General features: G+C 34.2%; 4 protein-coding genes and 1 non-coding gene across 8 annotated transcripts; 2 read left to right on the forward strand and 3 right to left on the reverse strand.

Annotated features, from left to right (window-relative positions):
* Positions 1-624: 624 nt before the first annotated feature.
* On the reverse strand, positions 625-4084 carry LOC105129351 (OTU domain-containing protein At3g57810-like). Of its 3 annotated transcripts, none has more exons than XM_011031363.1 (6): positions 3896-4084; positions 2933-3054; positions 2497-2537; positions 2089-2187; positions 1502-1666; positions 625-1019 (listed from the first exon to the last, which is right to left on the reverse strand). In XM_011031363.1, the coding sequence occupies exons 1-6, from the start codon at positions 3942-3944 to the stop codon at positions 1004-1006; spliced, it is 492 nt and encodes a 163-aa protein (XP_011029665.1). In that variant the 5' UTR covers positions 3945-4084; the 3' UTR covers positions 625-1003. The 3 variants fall into 3 exon arrangements, with proteins under 3 accessions (XP_011029665.1, XP_011029666.1, XP_011029664.1); XM_011031364.1 differs by having other exon boundaries at positions 3622-4084; XM_011031362.1 differs by having other exon boundaries at positions 2933-4084.
* Positions 4085-4650: 566 nt separating this feature from the next.
* Positions 4651-7571, forward strand: LOC105129352 (uncharacterized). Its single transcript, XM_011031365.1, has 2 exons — positions 4651-5375; positions 6403-7571. Exon 2 carries the CDS (start codon positions 6427-6429, stop codon positions 7474-7476), a length of 1050 nt encoding a protein of 349 aa, XP_011029667.1. The 5' UTR covers positions 4651-5375; positions 6403-6426; the 3' UTR covers positions 7477-7571.
* A 2927-nt stretch (positions 7572-10498) lies between these two features.
* Positions 10499-12332, forward strand: LOC105129353 (26S protease regulatory subunit 6B homolog). The gene is made up of 2 exons (XM_011031366.1): positions 10499-11602; positions 11686-12332. Exons 1-2 carry the CDS (start codon positions 10619-10621, stop codon positions 12202-12204), a joined length of 1503 nt encoding a protein of 500 aa, XP_011029668.1. The 5' UTR covers positions 10499-10618; the 3' UTR covers positions 12205-12332.
* Positions 12333-12601: 269 nt separating this feature from the next.
* TRNAK-CUU (transfer RNA lysine (anticodon CUU)) lies at positions 12602-12674 on the reverse strand. Its single transcript has one exon. It is a non-coding gene; the product is annotated as a tRNA-Lys (tRNA).
* A 1440-nt stretch (positions 12675-14114) lies between these two features.
* LOC105129354 (U-box domain-containing protein 45) lies at positions 14115-18991 on the reverse strand. 2 transcript variants are annotated; one of them, XM_011031369.1, is made up of 7 exons: positions 18776-18991; positions 17881-17975; positions 17268-17453; positions 17035-17142; positions 15499-16691; positions 14612-15152; positions 14115-14572 (listed from the first exon to the last, which is right to left on the reverse strand). In XM_011031369.1, the coding sequence occupies exons 2-7, from the start codon at positions 17929-17931 to the stop codon at positions 14324-14326; spliced, it is 2328 nt and encodes a 775-aa protein (XP_011029671.1). In that variant the 5' UTR covers positions 17932-17975; positions 18776-18991; the 3' UTR covers positions 14115-14323. The 2 variants fall into 2 exon arrangements, with proteins under 2 accessions (XP_011029671.1, XP_011029670.1); XM_011031368.1 differs by having other exon boundaries at positions 14115-15152.

Consider the following 18991-nt stretch of genomic DNA (forward strand, 5'->3'; position numbering starts at 1 on the left):
TCGATTGCCCAATATTAATTCGAGTATCCAAACGATACTGTATGTGCAAACCTGCCTGCCTGCCTGCCATCCAGCAGCATGTACCTTTCAGGATTTTTCCTGAGTTTTAATTTAGCTTGATAGCAGTCAAAGGGATTTTGGTTCCAAGCCTGCTCCAATTTATTGGGTCTAAACATTTTTTAGCGTGCGATGATGGATCGTAGGCAGGGATTTGTAAAGTTAGGCAGAGTGCCGGGGAGGGGCAGGTCCGTTATTGCTGCTGCCTGGCAGTCGTGATGGCCTTCAGGAATGCATGATGGATTAAAATAGGCATCGCTATTTGCTCACAGGATTATTTTTTTTATCCAGATCATTTGGCGTTTGTTTTGGCAATAGCATTGCGGATCCCATGCAATACAAGAAGATTTTTTTCACCCCAGTCCGCAGAAAGGGAAAAAAGAGAACTGTTTTGAGAACTTGTATAATTTTTATAGACATACCCGGGCACAAATACAGCATTCGCCACCAGTCTAACGCAAAAGGATGAAGCAGTAAATACATTGATCCGTATATCTCAAAGCAGTAAACAGATCAAACCATCAATTTACTGGGACGCAGCCAAATCTAATCATTGATCACATGATGTTCAAGAATTCAGATATATTTGATTATGACTAGACGTATTTTAAGGCATACCTTGTTTTTATAAGCCTGACTAGAATTAAAATAGCTCCAAGAGCAAAAGCCAATTGGAAAAGGTAGAAGAATCATAAGGTGCATGTTAAAAAACCACAGTTCACGGGCGTAATTATCTAACCAGTTCATCGGATTCTTTCCATCACATTTTTTTTTAATGAAAATTTGGCCAAGTTAATTAGGGGCAATTGCATCTTGTGATCCCATCAAATTCCTGTATGTGAGATTCATATTGAATAACTTCAAGTCCATGAAGAAAGAAGATAATTTCAAGTACCAAAGAGAAATCTTCCGACTAGAAAGCATTACATCCCGTATTGTGATTTCTTCATCTTTTCTTGAACCTGCCAAGAATCCCAGAAGACATTCCCATTAGCATTAACAGTTTGTAACTTGACAGAGAGGAGGAAATTTTGAATTTTACAAGGATGAGGAAAATTCAGCAAAGAATAGAAATGCAGAATATTTATCAAATTTGCACACCAAAGTTGTCAGGGTGAGAAGCAAAATGAGAGGCAAAATGTAGTCATCTATATTGACAAATTAGATAATCCAGTTTCTACAAGAACAAGTTTTTGAGTCCGAATAAGCCTTGCATGCCAGATTTGACAATATATCTAAGTTAAAAAAGATCCCAACAAAGCTCGAAATCAATTGACACATAAGTTGAACCTTTTTCTTAAACCTTCAATCCCTAGATGCACAAAATCCTTTGAAAATATATCCTCACAAGCAAACACATCAACTATCTTAAACCTTTTAAGGAGAATGCTGATGAAGTGATTGCATTCTGTCAGAAATGAAAGTAATAGGGAAGAGATCTTACTGCTTGGATTGTGCATCACCATTCAGACCGGGCAATGCATCATAGTGCCCATAACCGTGATACAGGACACGCACAGGATTCTCATTACCATATTCTTGACCATATTCAGCAATAATTTTAAGGCTACCAGAATTTCTATCTCGCATGTATACAGTGATTGGCATCCTAGAAAAGAAAATAGTGTAAGACATCAAACGAGAATGTTTTAAACTACTTCAACTAAACATGGCTAACTAAAAGTAGGAAATTAAACCTAAACATAATCTCATGCATTTCACAGATTTTGAAAAGAAGAGGGTCACATTTATAAGATTCTTCTATTTTACATAGCAAATAAATATAATTTTGAGTTCATGACAAATATAGTTTGTGAAAAGTAGCAGTACAGCTGCCTTGCAAAAACATTTATGAAGGACATTTCAGTTCAGTGGCAATAAGTCCAAGCCTTAATAATTCAAAACAAAGGTAAATTGCCTAGTTGAACATGAATAAATCATGTAATTACAATTATGCGTATTTACAAAATTGCAGAACAGCATAAAATTTTAGCTTTTAATGTCTCATAGAGTGGGAGAGGGGCAGCTTACTTCAGGACATGTGAGGACATGAGCAGCTCAGGCTCTCCTCCCCAAACATGGGGCTGTCTCATCCTGACAACATAAGTGTCAAAATCATCTTCAATAAACCTGCCAATGCACAAACTTTCAACTTGTTGTAGAGAATGAGTAGGTAGATAGTCATCAGGATTGCTGAATGGCAAGAAAAAGAAAAGGCCACTGCCAATCATTGAGATTGGTTCATTGATAAATAAATAAATAAACCAAAAAAAAAATAGCCATGCTGAATGCATAGCTGTTAGTTGTGCATAAAGTTGGCTATCCTTGTCAACAACCTTGAAATAATCAGACCTGCTAGGTGATGTTTCTGCAAAACCAGACCGTGAGATGATACAAGATTTGATAAAAAAAATTCCAAGGATCCTCAAGCAAATTTACCATTCAGTGTCCCTCCGCCTCTTAATAAATTCATCTGCAACCTGCAGAAATGATCCTAAGAATTTCAGTAAGAGGGCCAAAACACTATATCAGAAATGAGAAACTAAGAAATTAATAGTGTAAATAATATAGAAAACTGTTCTGATGCATGCACATAAAAACAACACAAGCACAAAAAAGGGTTCGGAACATGTACAAATAAAAAATGAACGAGAGAGCCGATTTGAAAGCAAATTTTACTCTCCTCAAATTTGGGAAAATGGTATAAGCATGGTCTACACTGTAATGAGGTATGCAGTAAATGGAAATACATGCAAAAATCATATTCTACAGTTGCAATTTCTTAAATCAAAACATTTCTTAACCATATTAAACAGTGCAGCAACCAATGACACAATGCTGAGAATGAAAAAGAAAAATTAAGTTCACTTCGTACTTTATGTCTAAGCTCATCTGCTAGTTCTTTCTCAAGGCTTTCACTTGGAGATGGTTTCCCAGTCCTAAGGCAAGCACCATGAACCACAGACCGAAACAAACATCTTCCATCTCCAGGTATGCCTGCACGGATCAAACATAAACACATCAATCTGTCCCGGAGCAAGTTAAAGGACGGACATAATGGCGTATTTATAAACACATGCTGCTTATTTTTACGTTGTCCACTGCATATCTTACGAATTGAAGTTGATTTCGCACCATTCATGCCATTTCCGCGAATGATGAGATGCTATAAAACATCACTAATCAAATTTAACAACTAAAGCCAACATGGAAAACATGTTTCTTGTCTCCTATAGCCCATCAATATTGTAGCAAACAAAAAACAATCGTTAAGGCAGCTCAAATTGTAAACTTTATTAGTCAATTTTCTTCAAGAACCATCCTTCTCGCTTCATTGGCTTGAATAGGACAGTAAAAAAAAAATTAAAGAAAGAATTCAAACTAAAGCCAATATCCAAGGCTGGCGCCATTTAATTTTTTTTAAAAAAAAAAAAAACTGTCCGCATTTTCCATGAGTTTCCGACATATAATGAAAAAAGCTACTCGCTTTCTACCTACCATGCGAAAAATAAGGGCTCTACAGAATTCAAGCAAAATATAAGAAATTATAAAGACAAAGTGTACCTACGCCATAATCCATATCAATTCAAAACCTACTCCGAGGATGTTTAAAAAAAACAATTCCCAAAATAAGAAAGCATGGAAACCACCAAATTAAGCAAGAGAAAAGCATAAATCGCAAGTCAAGAATAGAATTCAAACCAAACTTGAGAGCAAAGATAAAAAAATAAAAAAATAAAAAAAAGCATTCGTTTACTTCCTCAAAACTCAGTTTCCCTTTAATCTTATCTTCAAAGAAACACAAGATTTGAAGAAAATTGAATGACACAAGATTTACCGAGGGCAGTTTCTGGTCTAGGCATTTTGCGAGAAGAAAAGAAACGCATCCAAACAGGAGAGGAGCAGACCTCCTGTTTTGTTTACTTAGTAAGCAGAAAATTTTAAAAGCATTTTTGACATGCCACTGGTTTGGTTTCGTGTTGTTGATTCGATTCGATTTTATAGAAACGGAATGAATAAAATTATTGGTTACCAGAGAAGGAGAGTGAACTTGAAAATGAGTGATAAGAGAGGGACAGCGGTCCTTTTTTTTAAGTGCTGTGGTGTGTGCGCGAAGAATCGATCACAGAATCGAATTCCATGCCCTCCCTTTCCTTTTCTTTTGCAGCACCATCGCAGTCACCATGCTTTAGCTGTTCACGTTTCCCATGCAACCGTATTTTGGTTTCCCTCTTTCACAAGAATCTTTCTTGGTTCGCCTGGACGCCGATATTCACTTACATTATAATTTTGTAGTCTTTTTTTAAAAAAGAGAGAGAGAGAGACAGAGAATTTCTGGGTTTTATTATTAATTATATAAATAGTAATTTTTAACTAAGAAAATTACTCGTGTAATTATAATTGTTTTTTTTTTATTTTAAAATATATTAAAATAATATTTTTAAAATTTTTAAAAATTATGTTTAAAATTAACCAGTAAAAACAATCTAAAATACAACGTAGCTGCATTCTCAAACCTCGAACCAAGAATCTTACCTAGGCGAGAACAGTTTCATGTCAGCTGATGGACGCGGTCGGAGCAAATCTTACATGGATAAAATTCCCACGTTCTAAACTGTTTCCCCTTCTCCCGCTTCAAAATCTTTTAGGCTAACATAGAACAATTTTTCATTTTCAATTTTTCTTCCTCGATAAAAAATCATTTCTTAAATAAACTCGTGCCCCTATGTTCTTGAGTTTTTTTTATTTTTATTTTGGAACCTGACCATATTCTACACCCCTGTATCTATCTAATGTGTATACATCATGTCTAAAAGTGTTTTTCAAACATGTTTGGCGTGAAAAGCATCAGACATCAGATAGTTTACAATAGTTTTAGAGTAGATCAGCTTGTAGTCTTGCGTTTGCAGATCAAAGTGGCAGGAGAGAGTCCATACAACCGATCGAGATTGGTTTCCTGCGTTAAGGCTCCTTGTGGTTTCAGTGAAGTTCTTTATATGGGGAATCCAAATAATACTGGAATGAGTGGTTTGATCGGGAATGAGGAGGGGAAGTGCATTGCAGGTTTCCATAGCTACATTGGGTGGACAACAAGCATAATGGTGGAGGCTGATTCCCTTGAGGCAGTTCATTTGATTTCCGGTAACAGTGGTCCTTTTCATCCTTGTCATGCTCTGTTGGAGGATATAAATTCTTCGCTAAATCGTAGCTTGTTTCACTCATTGAGGGAAGGGAAGGGAATCGATGCGCAGGCTTTCTTGCCAGGCTAGAGTCGACCTCTCAGGCTCCCAGTTTCGTTTGGGAAATTCCTCCTTCAGGTCTTCATACTGTTTTGTTAGGAGCTGGGTATTTCCTTTGTTAGAGCCTAGTCTTTGTGCTCCGAGATTTATTTTTCTTGAGGCTGTTTAATGAGAAAGATTTCCTCGTTTACATTAATATTTTTTTCAAGAAATCATAAGAAAAACTTGGTACCTCTGAGCTTTTTTCTTCATTCTTTTTTATTTCCTTTTAATTTTTAACTTTCATTTTATACTACTCCCTCTAATTTACCTCATGAACAGCAAATAATTAAATTAATTAGGATATTAAGGTGTGTTATTCTCTTACATAGTTAATTTGCTTTATAATTAGTGATACTTTACATTAAATTATATTTTATTTTTTTATTCCCTTAGTACTCGAAGAGTCACCGAGTCACAACCACTAAAAATCTTAGCCCCTGCAAAATAAATAAGTATAGAGATTTTTTCAAAATAAATAAATAAAATTCAAAGCTGTTTCTAAATTCTAGGCCTAAAATACGAAGTTCCTAAAACGGTGCTAAAATAAATAGCAACTGTGCAGTACCCCCAGCTAATTATAGAATAAACGTGCGGATCTCCTTTCAGCGTTCTCTTCCTCGGCATCAGTTTTGTTAGTTTTTAATGTCTTAATTTGTGTTTTAACTTCAATTTATTCATTGGTTAAAGTTGTTGCAAGGTGGTTCGCCAAGGAATTCTTGTTGATGGTAAATTAACTAGTGTTAATTTCAATTGTGATTTCATCCTTATTTGCATAAGGATTGTAGAAATAATTAGCCATGCATGCATTAAGCTTTTCTGGGTGATAAACTGGATACTACAATTTGATGATATTTGAACTAGATGGTTTCTGTTGTTCTCTATCATTCCCAGCAAAAACGGAGGTGCCTGATGGGTATTTTCAACTCTAATTCTTAAAACTATCAAGGGAAATATATTTCCTACAAAAAATGTTTATCTGGATTATTAAAGTTTGGCTAGATCAAATGGCATTGCTGAAATTAAGAAACCAAACCTTTTGACATGTTTCGGATGAATTTATCAGGAATCAACAGCAGGAACCTGCAGAATGAGTGGCAGGCGTCCTCCGTTGCATGCATGTGGAGTTTCTTTCATGGAAATCACTCGAAAAGCTTACAGAGAAGCCAAAGAAATTAATGGACCGTTAGGTTTAGTGACAAAGAAGTTGATCAGGTTAGCTTCGTTTGCTTCCCTTCTTGAATGTGTCCTGCGGTATGAGTGTTTCTTCCTGGCAATCCTCTCTTTTGTGGACGATCATATAATATTAGCCCTTGAAAGAAAGGCTGAGGGTATTTTCCCACCATCAAGATATGTGTTCAACAAGGTTGACAAGCTCGTCCAAATTGTAGAAACCATTCCAGCAAAATTTGATTCTGCTGTTAACAAGTTTCCCATCTTAATCAACCAAATTCCATTTCTAGACTGGGCACTGTCATGTGCTATCTGTTGGCTGAACTTTTGGTTATCTATCCTGACTCATTGGGGATCAGAAACTACTAAAGAAAAGGAGATCGTGGTCGATGTAAACTGTAACGACAACAGTATTGAACAGAAAATTGCTCAAGAAGAAGATAGTAACGCAATAGAGTTCCAAAATCACGATGGAAATGAAACAAAGGTATGTTTCTGTCCCATGTCTGCAACATCAGGATCGGAATCTCAGACAGGTAGTCCGAAACTTGTGAGATGCACATTCAAGGATGCACTGGAAAAAGTTGTGAAAACCACAAATAAGGATGCACTAGAGAAGGGGACAGGAGAGAGCATACAGAACTCAGAGGAGAGCACAAAGCAGATGATCCAATCCACTGTCATTAGCAGTGAAGAAACCAGCACAGAGCAGATGATCCAATCCATTGTTAGCGGTGAAGAAACTAGCACTAAAGGTGAGACAAACGAGAGCATGAAACAGAAAGAATGTATTGCTGAGGAGGAGACAGGAGAAGCGAGGCCTAGCAAGGAAGCAACTGGAGAAGGAGGGGATAATACTGCAGTCATCGAAGGTAATCTAATCAGTTTGCCTGCAAATAAAAAGCTGACAAGCATCAGCAAGGAAGATCCAATTTTAGCACTATTCGAATCTGCCTGGCACATATAAAATCGCAACGAAAGCTGCTGTAAATGTTCTACTTCATACCTATGATAAAGGAAGCTTATGTAATTTTCTATTTGAACCAATTGAACATGAAAAGTGGGGGGATTTCAATCTCTTGATCTGAGGACATTACTGAAGAGTCAGCATTAAAGTTCGTTCATGAATGCTGCGTATATTTTGTTATTTGTAGGTTCTGCCCTGCGCTGTGCTATGCTATCGTAAAAGCTGCAGTATATTTTTGTAAATGATAAATTGCGGATGAGACGATGAGTTTGTGGTATATAAGAGTGAAGACTCGGGGCATTGTATTTGATGAAGTTCCATAAATTTAAATAGCCTAGGAATAGAATTTTCTAGTAAATAATCGGTCAATTAATTCTTTCTAATAACTTTATTTTTTTTAGTTAAAATGATTGATAATTTATATAAATTTTTCTACAAGTCAAGATGATTTATGGTTATTACCTATAAAATGTCCTCTTTAATAAAGAAGGAGATTTTTTATATTTAAATTAATATTTTTTATAAAAAAAATATAATAATATTCTAGAGAAAAAATTCTGAAAGTGTATATGCAATAAAATATAAAAATCATAAATATTTATTCTAAAAACCCCATGGTTCATTTATAATTAATATATTTTGTTTTTTTAGAGAAAATAGATTAAATGAGAACATTTTAAATGTAATATTTTGAATTGTATTATAAGTTATATTTTAATTATTTTATTTAGCAAACAAATTATAACTCTTATAACTCTTGCATGATTGGACTTGATGTACTATTAAATTCCTGTGTGGATGGACTTAGCACACACACTATCATGACCTCGAGACTGGGTTTGGCACGCCTCCATCAAATCTAATGAATTTTTTAGCAATAATTAATCATGAGATATCTTGGTTTATAAAAATTAATTACAAGTTAATAATCACCCTGCCTTAACCTTGGAGAATGAATAATATTGTTAATACTTATTGATTATTCAATATTAGCATCCTATTTCTAAGTTATTTAGATATTTAGTACTTATCAGCAGCCTTGCTTTGGACTACTTGAGTTTTGGCTTTGGCTTTGAAATGAATGGGTGTTTTGGGGAATCCATGATGAAAACTTTAATAATGAGTGCAAGTACCTCTAACAGAAGCGTGCACCGTGAAAAGCTGTATAACATTTTCTGAGAAATTACATATACATTCGCAAAGTCTATTTAATATTCAATAATATAATAATGTTTTTTTAATTTTTTTATTTCTAGAAATGTTAAAATAATATTTTTTATTTTTTCAACTTATTTTAAAAATTAATATATCAAAATAATATGAAAATAATTAAAATCTAGAAAAATTATTTTAATGATGAAGTAATATTTTTATTTTTTAAAATTTATTTTTAATATTAATACATCAAAATCAAAATGATATAAAAATAAAAAATAATTTAAAGTAAAAAATTAAATAATAATTTATTTTTAAAATTTCCTTTCAAACAAAAAAAAAATCCTACTATATAGTCTGTTTTGATTCTTTTTTTTTTTTTATGAAAGTAATGGTCACTTTACAGAAGTTAATTACTAAAGGGCTGCAAGGTGTTGAGCTACTGCAATTTAAACGTGCTTGGTGTTATAGTAATTTTTGTAGTTTGTAAAAGTTATTTTAGAAAAAATATTTTTAATTAAGATTAATTTAGTATTTATATATGTTTGATTAAAAATGTAGTTAAAATTAAGATTTAATAAAAATAATTTAATATATTTAGTTAAGAATATTTTTCAAATTAAGGTTATTAAAAAAATTAATATATATATATATTATTTTTAATTTAAATATTATAGATTTAACTACTTCTACTACATCTTGAAATACATAATACTTTATATAAAATATTTTTTATTATTTTATTAAACTATTTATAATTTTATCACGTATAAAATTCTTCAGTTAAGGATTACAGTTTTTATGAGTTTTTTAACATGCAATAAAATTAAATAAAATATCATTATGAATAAAATTAAAATTATGATCAAATTCTATAAATTTTATGTAATTATATAATCTCCTTCTAATTTATGTAGTGTCATTAAATAATATTAAATATTAATTTTTTAAATAAAACATAATTAAAAAAATTAAATTTTTTTACTGGATCAGACCGTTCCAATATATTTAGATTCAAACCGAATCCGGTCTAATTATGAATAATAAAAATGTTATTCATTACTCATATAAATATATAAATAATGTAGGATGAATTAATTTAATTTGTATTGTTCACTTTACAAGAAAGAACAACACAAAATAAAATTTACTTGCACGTCTGTGAAACAACTTAGAGCTATGTATATTTTCTATGGTTTGCTTTGAAAATAAAAACAATCATAAAAACAAAAAAAAATCAATTTAAAATTTTAAAAATATATAAAAAATTATTTTTAATATTAATATATTAAAATAACTTGAAACACAAAAACAAAAAAATCAACTTAAAATCATAAAAATAAATAAATATATATATATATATTAAAAAAATACAAATAAAAAAGACTTTTGAGCCAACAAAGTGGGATGCACAACAAAAACCAAAGAGATATTCCCATTAATTATTCCAACCAAGTTTCTTTGATCAAACAGATCGTTCTATCAAAGAGTTACTGCAGCTTTTATTTGTTTAGTATGAATATGTTTTTTAAAAAAATTACTTTACATTATTAATTTTTTATTTTTTTATTTTTTAAATAAATAATAAAAATAAATAAAACATATTATATGAATATATTTTCAAACAAGATCATTTTAAAAAAAAAAAAAAAAACCACTTTTTCAATACAAATAACTTCCTTTCCGTGACTTGGAAAAGGTCCAAGTCATTGACGCCCAGACAGCTCGCCTACTTTGCAAGATTGCTCGAGAAGATTAACCTGTTCGGTCGCTGACCAGAGACTGGAAATTGTATGATATACGATTTTGCTGTGACTGATTCTTTCCTTTTTTTGTGAAAATTTCGGTGCAAGCTTCTATTATTCTTCTCATCTGGTGGCTTCAACTAGAAGCTATATTCACTAATTTTTGCAGAATAAAAACCGATGCCAAGAAATCTCCCTTCATCCCAAGTCACCAACTTGCAGTAATTTCTTTAATATCAAACATGTATTCTCTACCAAGCATGCCTTCAACAACATCAGTTTTATCAACATACACTAGTTTTGCTGCGTCTGCAATGCTTGTCCGGTCAGTGTTCAATGAAGTTCAGGCCGTGATTAACCAATTAATCCCCCAAAAACTGCAAGAAAGAATATCATCAAGTCTCGGACGCCTTTTTGGAGATGACTCTTCTCGTTTGACTATCATCGTCAATGAATACAATGGTTGCTCCATCAATGAAATGTACGAGGCTTCTGAGGTCTACTTGAGCACTAGAATCACTCGCTCTATCGGACAGCTTAAGGTTTTCAAGGATCCAGGGAACAAAGGCCTTTCTGTCACGATCAACGAAGGCCAACAGATTATCGACACATTCGAAGGAATTGAGCTAGCTTGGGAATTCGCGTCGACCGAGACCCAACAAACGGTTGTAGATGTTGAAAGCTGGTCCCAATCATCAGAAAAAAAGGAGCATAAAACAATACTGCTGAGCTTCCACAAGAATCACAACGAAAAGGTTTTGAACACTTTCCTCCCCTATGTACTCGAAAGATCCAAAGCCATTAAGAATGAAAACAGGGTGCTCAAGCTGCAAGCACTTGGAAATTACCAAGGTGTCAGCCTTAGCCATCCGTCCACTTTCGACACACTAGCAATGGACCCGGAACTCAAGAAGGAGATAATGGATGACCTTGACAGATTTGTGAAGCGAAAGGATTTCTACCTAAGAGTAGGAAAACCATGGAAACGTGGGTACTTGTTGTATGGTCCTCCTGGCACAGGCAAGTCCAGCTTGATAGCAGCTATGGCTAACTACCTCAAGTTTGATATCTACGACCTGGAACTTGCAAGTTTGCGTGGCAATTCAGATCTGAGGTCATTGCTAACTAGGACAACAAATCGATCGATAATTGTAATTGAGGACATTGATTGTAGTATTGAGTTGCCGGACCGAAAACATGGAGCGTACATCCAGGGTGAGAGCCAGGTGAGTTCATTGTGTTTGCTTCTCTTCTGCGCTAACATTATTTAGCATATTGTTGGTGATCCTTAAGAATTTCTCTCTTGTAGCAATTAACTTTGTCTGGACTGCTTAACTTCGTCGATGGTTTATGGTCAAGCTGTGGAGATGAGAGGATAATTGTGTTCACAACCAACTACAAAGACAAGCTAGATCCTGCATTGCTGAGACCAGGCCGTATGGACATGCACATCCACATGTCCTACTGCACTCCTTGTGGATTCAGGATTCTTGCTTCTAACTATCTCAACGTTAAGGACCACAGCCTTTTCAGTCAGATTGAGGAGTTGATAATGGAAGTGGAAGTGACTCCAGCAGAAGTTGCAGAGGAACTCATGAAGAATGAAGATGTTGATACTGCGCTTACAGGGATCATTGGATTTCTAGAAAGAAAAAAAGGATTGAAAAGAAAACAATCTGGTGTCGAAGAACAAAAGGTAGGGGATGAAAATCAGGAAGAAAATGACAAGAAAAATGAAAGCCAGGAAATGGAGGAGAAGCGCGAGAAGAGGAAAGTCAAGAGAAATAAGAGGAAGATGGCTAGAAGAGCAAAAGGGAGAAAGCAATAGAGGATAACTCGAAGGTGTTCTATCTTGATTCCATAAAGTAAAATAAATCCTACTGCGTCTCTTGTTCTTGAATAGCTTACTGTATGAAGCACATATTCTCAACTATATTAATAAAAAGTATGAAACAATTATCCCTCCATTGATTTCTTTTCAAGCCTCGGTTCACCAAGAAGTTTCTTGATCTTGAAGGTGCCAAACTGCAAATATATAGAACAGTGACCCAGTAATATGTGGTTTATGCTCTGTATCTGAGTGACTGAGAGCTTAAGCTGAAACAGGGTTTGGTTCAAGATCAGGTCATATGCAAAAATACGAGGAATGGTTGGAAAGGACGTGGAGAGGGTTGGAAAATGCAGAAGCAGCAAAAGAGGAAAAGATGAGGGGATAAAAGTTAAAACGCCCACCGTGGGGCTCGAACCCACGACCACAAGGTTAAGAGCCTTGCGCTCTACCAACTGAGCTAGACGGGCTCGTTCCTATCAATGATACTAAATTAATATATATTATTAAAATAAACTTGATATAAAAGTCCAACATTAATTTGCTGGAGACTTTTTAACTTTGATGGGTGACCAGAAGGAATTCTTATTAAGCAGCTAAAAGGTCTGTGAAAATATTGATTTTTATATTTATATATTTATTAGCCGTAGATTATAATCTATAGTCATTATTTGTTTTTGTATTTTGACCTTTCTTTTCCTTTGGTTATTTTTTTTATTTAATCCTTATATGATGTGTTTATATGGATTTAAGTTTTATAATTTATTTTAGTTTTTTTTTTATATGGTTATTATGATATCAAAAAATATCTCATCATTGGATTTGTATTAAAAAAATATCATAATATTATGGTATTATCTATTTTTAAAAAATTAGTTAAATAAAAACATTTTTTGAAAAAAAAACTAGGATATTAAACCTTGTAAAGTCAATGACCTGATTTATAAGTTTGGCAAAATAACCCTAATTGCTTCAGTTTACAAGTTTAGCGGTGATTTTTTTATTATTAATTAGACCTGATTATGTGATTGTTTATTTATTTTTTTATTATATAGTTAAAAAAATAGTTCTATAAAAAATATATTATTAAATTTTAGAAACTCTATGAATATGTTAATAAGTTTAGCAAGTGTTATAATTTTTTTTGTTTTTTTTATGAGGTTATCATAGTTTTAGAAAAATATTTCAACATTGGTTTGATACTGAATTTTATAAATATCTATTTTTATTATTATATATTTAAATAAAAAATAATGTAAAAAAAAGTTATCAATCCCAATATAATCTATTATCTAATTTGTAGGTTTTTTATATTGACTTAGGTTATAAGATAATTGAAAGCGATTCAATTTGATATCATCCTAATATTAAAATAAATATCCTCTTAATATTTTTTTAGAAAACTATTAAATGATTTATTTTAAATTAACTTTTATATAATTTAATTTAAAATTTAAGTCAATTAAGAGCTACATCAATAAATTTTGAAATTAAACTGATTAATTAAATTTAATAATTAAAGAAAAATATATACCCTTAATATTTTTTGTAGTTTTAAAAAAATATATATAATCTAACAAGCAGTGAAAGACTAGCTACTATACTAGTTTGAACCAAAGCTCATGCGTGATGATTCCTCTATGATGAATTGGTGAACTGGTAGAATTATTTGTTTCACATGTCCTATAATATTAAATAATGAAAGCTGATATGAGATTTTTTTTAGCCTTTCAAAAATTAAAGGCATGAAGCCTCCCAAGCCAAAAATGAAATTTTAAAAAAAATGATTTTTAAATTGTTTTAATATACTAATACTAAAAATAAATTATAAAAAAACATTATTTAAATTTTTTTTAATGAAAAACACTTGCTATAACACTTTCTAACATTAAAAAAAAAAAACACCACAAGTTTTGATGCAAGGTTAAATCTAGCAAGGCTTCCACTATAATTTCCATATATGGTACATGAATTCCAAAGAGAAGAGGATGGCGAAGGTAAAAACAAAACCCATAGCTTACAAGGGCATGTACATCTCTTCTTCCCTATGAAAACAAAAACAAAGAACGCCCCAGGAACAAAAGAAAGACATGATACAACAGAAATTTACAACACCAACTTAACACTGGTAAACTGAGTAGCTCTTGCTCTTCCAAAAGAAGCTCATAGCTTTCCCCGTCTTTCTTCTTGAGACAGGTTTACATTGCGGCTTTGATTCAGGAACCGGCATGGACTTGGAACTACTTTCGGTTCGCTGAGAGCACACCTCAGCAGATGGTTGATCTCGCTGCCGCTGCTCCCGAAACAGCATCAGAAGTTTCTGAGCTTTATCTTTCCCTCTTGTGGTCCCATTCACCGAGATTGAGACCAGCGCAGCTCTTGTGGTCCCATTCACTGAGATTGAGACCAGCGCAGGTATCACTCCTTCTTGTAGGACCAATTGACTACCCTTCTCACTTCCATTGCACAGAAGGTAAAGGCAAGCAACAGCTTGCTCCTGCTCCATGGGTTCAACAGTGTCTAAAATCGTTGCCAGCCCACTAATAAGGCCAGGGGCAGATAGCATTTCATCTTTTGCTGATTGACTAGAAGCTAAGTTTATCAAAACTGCTATGGATTTTTCTATCCATGCATGATCACCAGGTACTGCAAGAAGGGATTGGAGGCCACTGATGATGCCAGCTGAGAGGAGATTCGAAATATTGGTGGACCGAGAGGAGAGGTTATAGAGAGCATGAAGGGCATCGAGCTTGCATTGGACTCCAGTTTCACCTTTAAGGATTTGGACTAAAAAAGGGACGGCCTCACTTGAGCCAATAATGGACTTCGCTTCATCAAGGCAGGACAGATTTAGATAGAGGGCTGTTGCTGATCCATCAGAGTCAGGGTTGGAAATCATAACCTCCAACAATGGGATAGCACCAGCAGCCAACATCATTTCCTTATTTCTGGAATGGAATAGTGGAAAAGGAAATCAGTTATGATAAAATTCTTGGCACATCTTCACACTTCACAGACCTATGGAAAATGATTCAAGAACCTAACTCCTCCTTTCTAGCAGGATTTCCTCCATCAACAAGAAGATCCATAACAGTTTCATTGAGAAAAAGCATGTGTCGCTCGCTTTATCTCTACATCCTAACTCCATTCCAGTCAGTTTTATAAAAGATAAGCATTCTAAATTTCTAACACCTCTTGTTTCTAATAATGATTCTAACACCTAAATGAATTGAATATTTCATACTATTATCACTACCACTACATGTTCATTTGATATTTAGAGAATCCACGCACCTGTTATTGTTGACGGTAAGGTTGAAAAGAGCCATCGCTCCAGCTTCCTCAACCACTGGACTCCTGGCACGCACAGCTGACTCTAGAAACTGCAATAGTGCTTCGACAAACCCGTTGGCCCCCATATAAATCCTGGCCTCCTCATCATCCTTCAACAGAAGCCTCACTTGTTCTACTATCTTGCACTTCTTCTTCAACTCTTCATCGCCATTCAAAATGGCCAGGAAATTCTTACATATTTCAAATATACTGTCCCCGAAGCCATCTTCTGGCATGGAATCTTCCTGTTGCGGTGACAATTTTTCATTTTTTTCTTCAGCCTCCTCAATGGGACCACTTTCCTCCAGAGGAACTACCTTGACCCCTTTCAACTTTCCAGATCTGACACTCCCCACTGATCTTCTTGAATTGGACGAGTCGAACTGGGACATTGCCAGCCTCCAATAGTTGAGGTCAAGAGACTCAGGGGGGCCATCAGGTGCTGGGACTCCATTCTGTTCACACCAACTAGCAACGAGACCCTTTACACAATAATTAGGAGTCAAGCAGCGATGAGAAAGCTTTTGTTGAGTCTTTGGACAGGTTTCATGCCCATCACTGAACCATTTCTCAATGCAGATCCTTTCGTACGTTTGTCCAGAAGCAATGATGACTGGATCATACATCAGGTGTAATGATATAGGACACCTCAATTCTTCAGGTGGAAGAGGCATTTGCCCAGATTTCCTATAGGTTGGTTTGAAATTGAACGAACTAAGCTTTGATAGCTGTCGCTCAAAGGCATGGCCATTGCCACCAGGGCCTCCATCTTCAAGAGAACCCTGAACAGTTGGCGAACAAGGTGCTGAACCCTGTGAATCATTGTCATCAGTAAGTTCACTTCTAAATAACTTCGAGTATTTTTTCATGAGATGTAAGAGATAGGCCACAATTGACTCTTTCCGCTTGTCTTCCTCCACACGAGCTCTTTCTATGAGTTTTTTAAGAGCCCTTCTCTCTGTAAGAGCTGCTCTAGAAGAGGTAATACCAAGTTTAGTAGCAGCCTGATGAAATGATTCTAGCTCATTATTGTCATTACTATCGTCAAATTTTCTCCCCTGCTGAAGCAATGCAATTATATCATCACCAACTTGCTTCTCCAATGGATCAAGTGAGAATTCAGTACCCTCAAGTTCACTAACAATCTCCAAAATCTGACAATATTCAAATAATAAAGGGGATCAAAAAATGCTTCTAAACTATGCAGGAACAAGAAACAAGGGAAGAAAAAGGCCACAAAATAATGCCAGGTTACATTTTGGTTAATTCAATATAATGGTCTTGGTATGTTAATATAATCATTACAGATGACATGTTAATATATAGAAATGATCGAATTCTTTTTGATACACAGCAAGGATACGAATATAAGAAGTTTCTGCAATCACACTTCTGATACTTCATTTCTGTTTTCAATTTGTTTAGACAGGCCAATTTATTGATGATATCATTTTCACATCAGCTTATCAAAAATAGACTTCAGAAGGAAATTACTACCTGGCATCCAGTTGACTCTGGAACAATATCTTCAACACGCCTAAGACTATCTACAAGAGCAGATCTTGCCTTTTCAAATTTTAAAAGGACGGAATCCCCAGTTATAGCCTGTATCATAAAATCAATTCCATCAAAAAAAAGATATCACAAAAACCAATAAATAAAACCAGAGAAACAAAAAATGGAAAAGGCAAGCAAATTTCAGTGCATCTATAAAAAAAGGGCTATCTTACCAGGTAAAGTTTACTACATTCTGAGCAATGCTTGAGAACGTTCTTGGCTTTCTCAAGGGCTATATGCAACAAACATAATGCTTGAATGCCAGATTTACTCCTAGGTCTTGCCGCTTCCAAGAAAGGGAAAATGGTAGAGATTTTGCAATAAACTACAGAGAGTTCCTTGCACATTTCTCCATGAAGCTGAAAACATATAGAGATATCATCAACTTAGTTACTGTTCATGAATACGCTAGCCTTTGAAGACCTTAAAGCAAACATGCTTTCATGGGCTAAAAAACAGTTAGGAATATGAACATTTTAATATTTATGTAGTAAAAAAGACACCAAATGACCGGGAAAAAATATCAAAGAAAATAACTTTCAGCAAAATGAGAGAAATAGCAAGCACCAGAAGCACAACAACTCCAAACCCAAGTCTACTAGCCAATCAGGCAACAGGCATTGCATTTTTCATATGAATATCAGAAAATGATTGGAATCGAAAAATAATAATAAAGAAACAGATAAATAGGCTGCCTGGCCTAGATGGTACTGGGGATTTCTAATGCTTAGTACACAAAAACACCAAATCCAATTACTTTCTAACGAGAGAATACCAAATTCGTACCTTGGCATCACTTGCTGCAAACAAATTTTCTTCAACCTCGGTAATATCCATAATTCACATCCACCGTGGAAAATTATAGTACAAATTTATATCAACTGAAACATGAACAAAACACATTAGTGAACACAAAACAAACCCTCCTAATTTTCCAAATCAAACAAACTCAATTAAGCTTCATTAAATAGAATAAGAAGCCAAAGTTTATGCTACAATTTTCTTGGGATAGAAAAAAATGCCAAAAAAATACCATCTAGCTTGAAGACAATAAAATGCCAACTAATTGAAAAATTCGAATAGATTTTCTTCTAATCTCAACACCGCTCAGCAACCAAACACGAAAAAACAGCATTATGAAAATGAACAGGAGAGATCGTTCAATTTTTGTTCAAAAAACAAATAATAATAATAATAATTGACGCATCTAGCATCTTTCTATAAAGGGAAAAAAACTAACAACGCCATTTGATTAACACATTTCACCAAACCTCAAAAACAGGAGGAAAAAAAAGTTATAAAGCAGAAGAAGAGAATTTAAAAAGAACAAACAAAATTGATTTAGACATTGCATAGAGAAGCTAAAGGAGAAAACAAAAACGTTGCCTCCAATTACATGAAATCGGAATCGAAAAAAATAAAAAGAAAAGAAAGGTTGGTGTCGAGAATGACTTTGAGATCCTTTACCAGGGTAAGAAACACAGAATGAACATCATAATCTCTTTTCATTTTCTAAAAAAGGCAACAGAAAAGGACACCCACCAATTGTAGCAACGACAAAACAACTTATTGAAACATGATTTGCACAAACCAGAAGAAATCCAAAAAGGGAAGTAGTTACAACTAACAAACAGCTCAAACTAAGGGTTTGGTTTAAAAACAAAAGGATGAAGATGCATACCGGGAGAGTCTGGGCGAGTCAGGGAGGCTTTACAAAAGAGCATTTACAAAAAAAAAAAAAAAAGTAACGGGACAGAGGATTATCGGTAAAGTTTCTATGATGATCTATACAATTCCATCTCGTTAGAGTTGGAGCTCAAATCGGTTGTGTTATGAAGGGAAGATGAAGGAGATGAAACGATTTTTTTATTTTATATTCTGGTACTAGTGGGCATCA

This window comes from Populus euphratica, unplaced genomic scaffold (genome assembly GCF_000495115.2).
Source record: "Populus euphratica unplaced genomic scaffold, PopEup_1.0 scaffold18.1, whole genome shotgun sequence".
NCBI classification, from domain to species: Eukaryota; Viridiplantae; Streptophyta; class Magnoliopsida; order Malpighiales; family Salicaceae; genus Populus; species Populus euphratica.

Coding starts and splice junctions, on each gene's coding strand:
- LOC105129353 (XM_011031366.1), top strand. CDS start 10,619: ATGTATTCTCTACCAAGCATGCCTTCAACAACATCAGTTTTATCAACA. Junction 11,603..11,685: donor ACATCCAGGGTGAGAGCCAG/GTGAGTTCATTG, acceptor TCTCTCTTGTAG/CAATTAACTTTGTCTGGACT.
- LOC105129354 (XM_011031368.1), bottom strand. CDS start 17,931: ATGGATATTACCGAGGTTGAAGAAAATTTGTTTGCAGCAAGTGATGCC. Junction 17,143..17,267: donor AATGTAGTAAACTTTACCTG/GTAAGATAGCCC, acceptor TTTATGATACAG/GCTATAACTGGGGATTCCGT. Junction 15,153..15,498: donor CTTACCGTCAACAATAACAG/GTGCGTGGATTC, acceptor ATTCCATTCCAG/AAATAAGGAAATGATGTTGG.
- LOC105129352 (XM_011031365.1), top strand. CDS start 6,427: ATGAGTGGCAGGCGTCCTCCGTTGCATGCATGTGGAGTTTCTTTCATG.
- LOC105129351 (XM_011031362.1), bottom strand. CDS start 3,199: ATGAATGGTGCGAAATCAACTTCAATTCGTAAGATATGCAGTGGACAA. Junction 2,538..2,932: donor CAGATGAGCTTAGACATAAA/GTACGAAGTGAA, acceptor TCATTTCTGCAG/GTTGCAGATGAATTTATTAA. Junction 1,667..2,088: donor ATGTCCTCACATGTCCTGAA/GTAAGCTGCCCC, acceptor TTTCTTTTCTAG/GATGCCAATCACTGTATACA.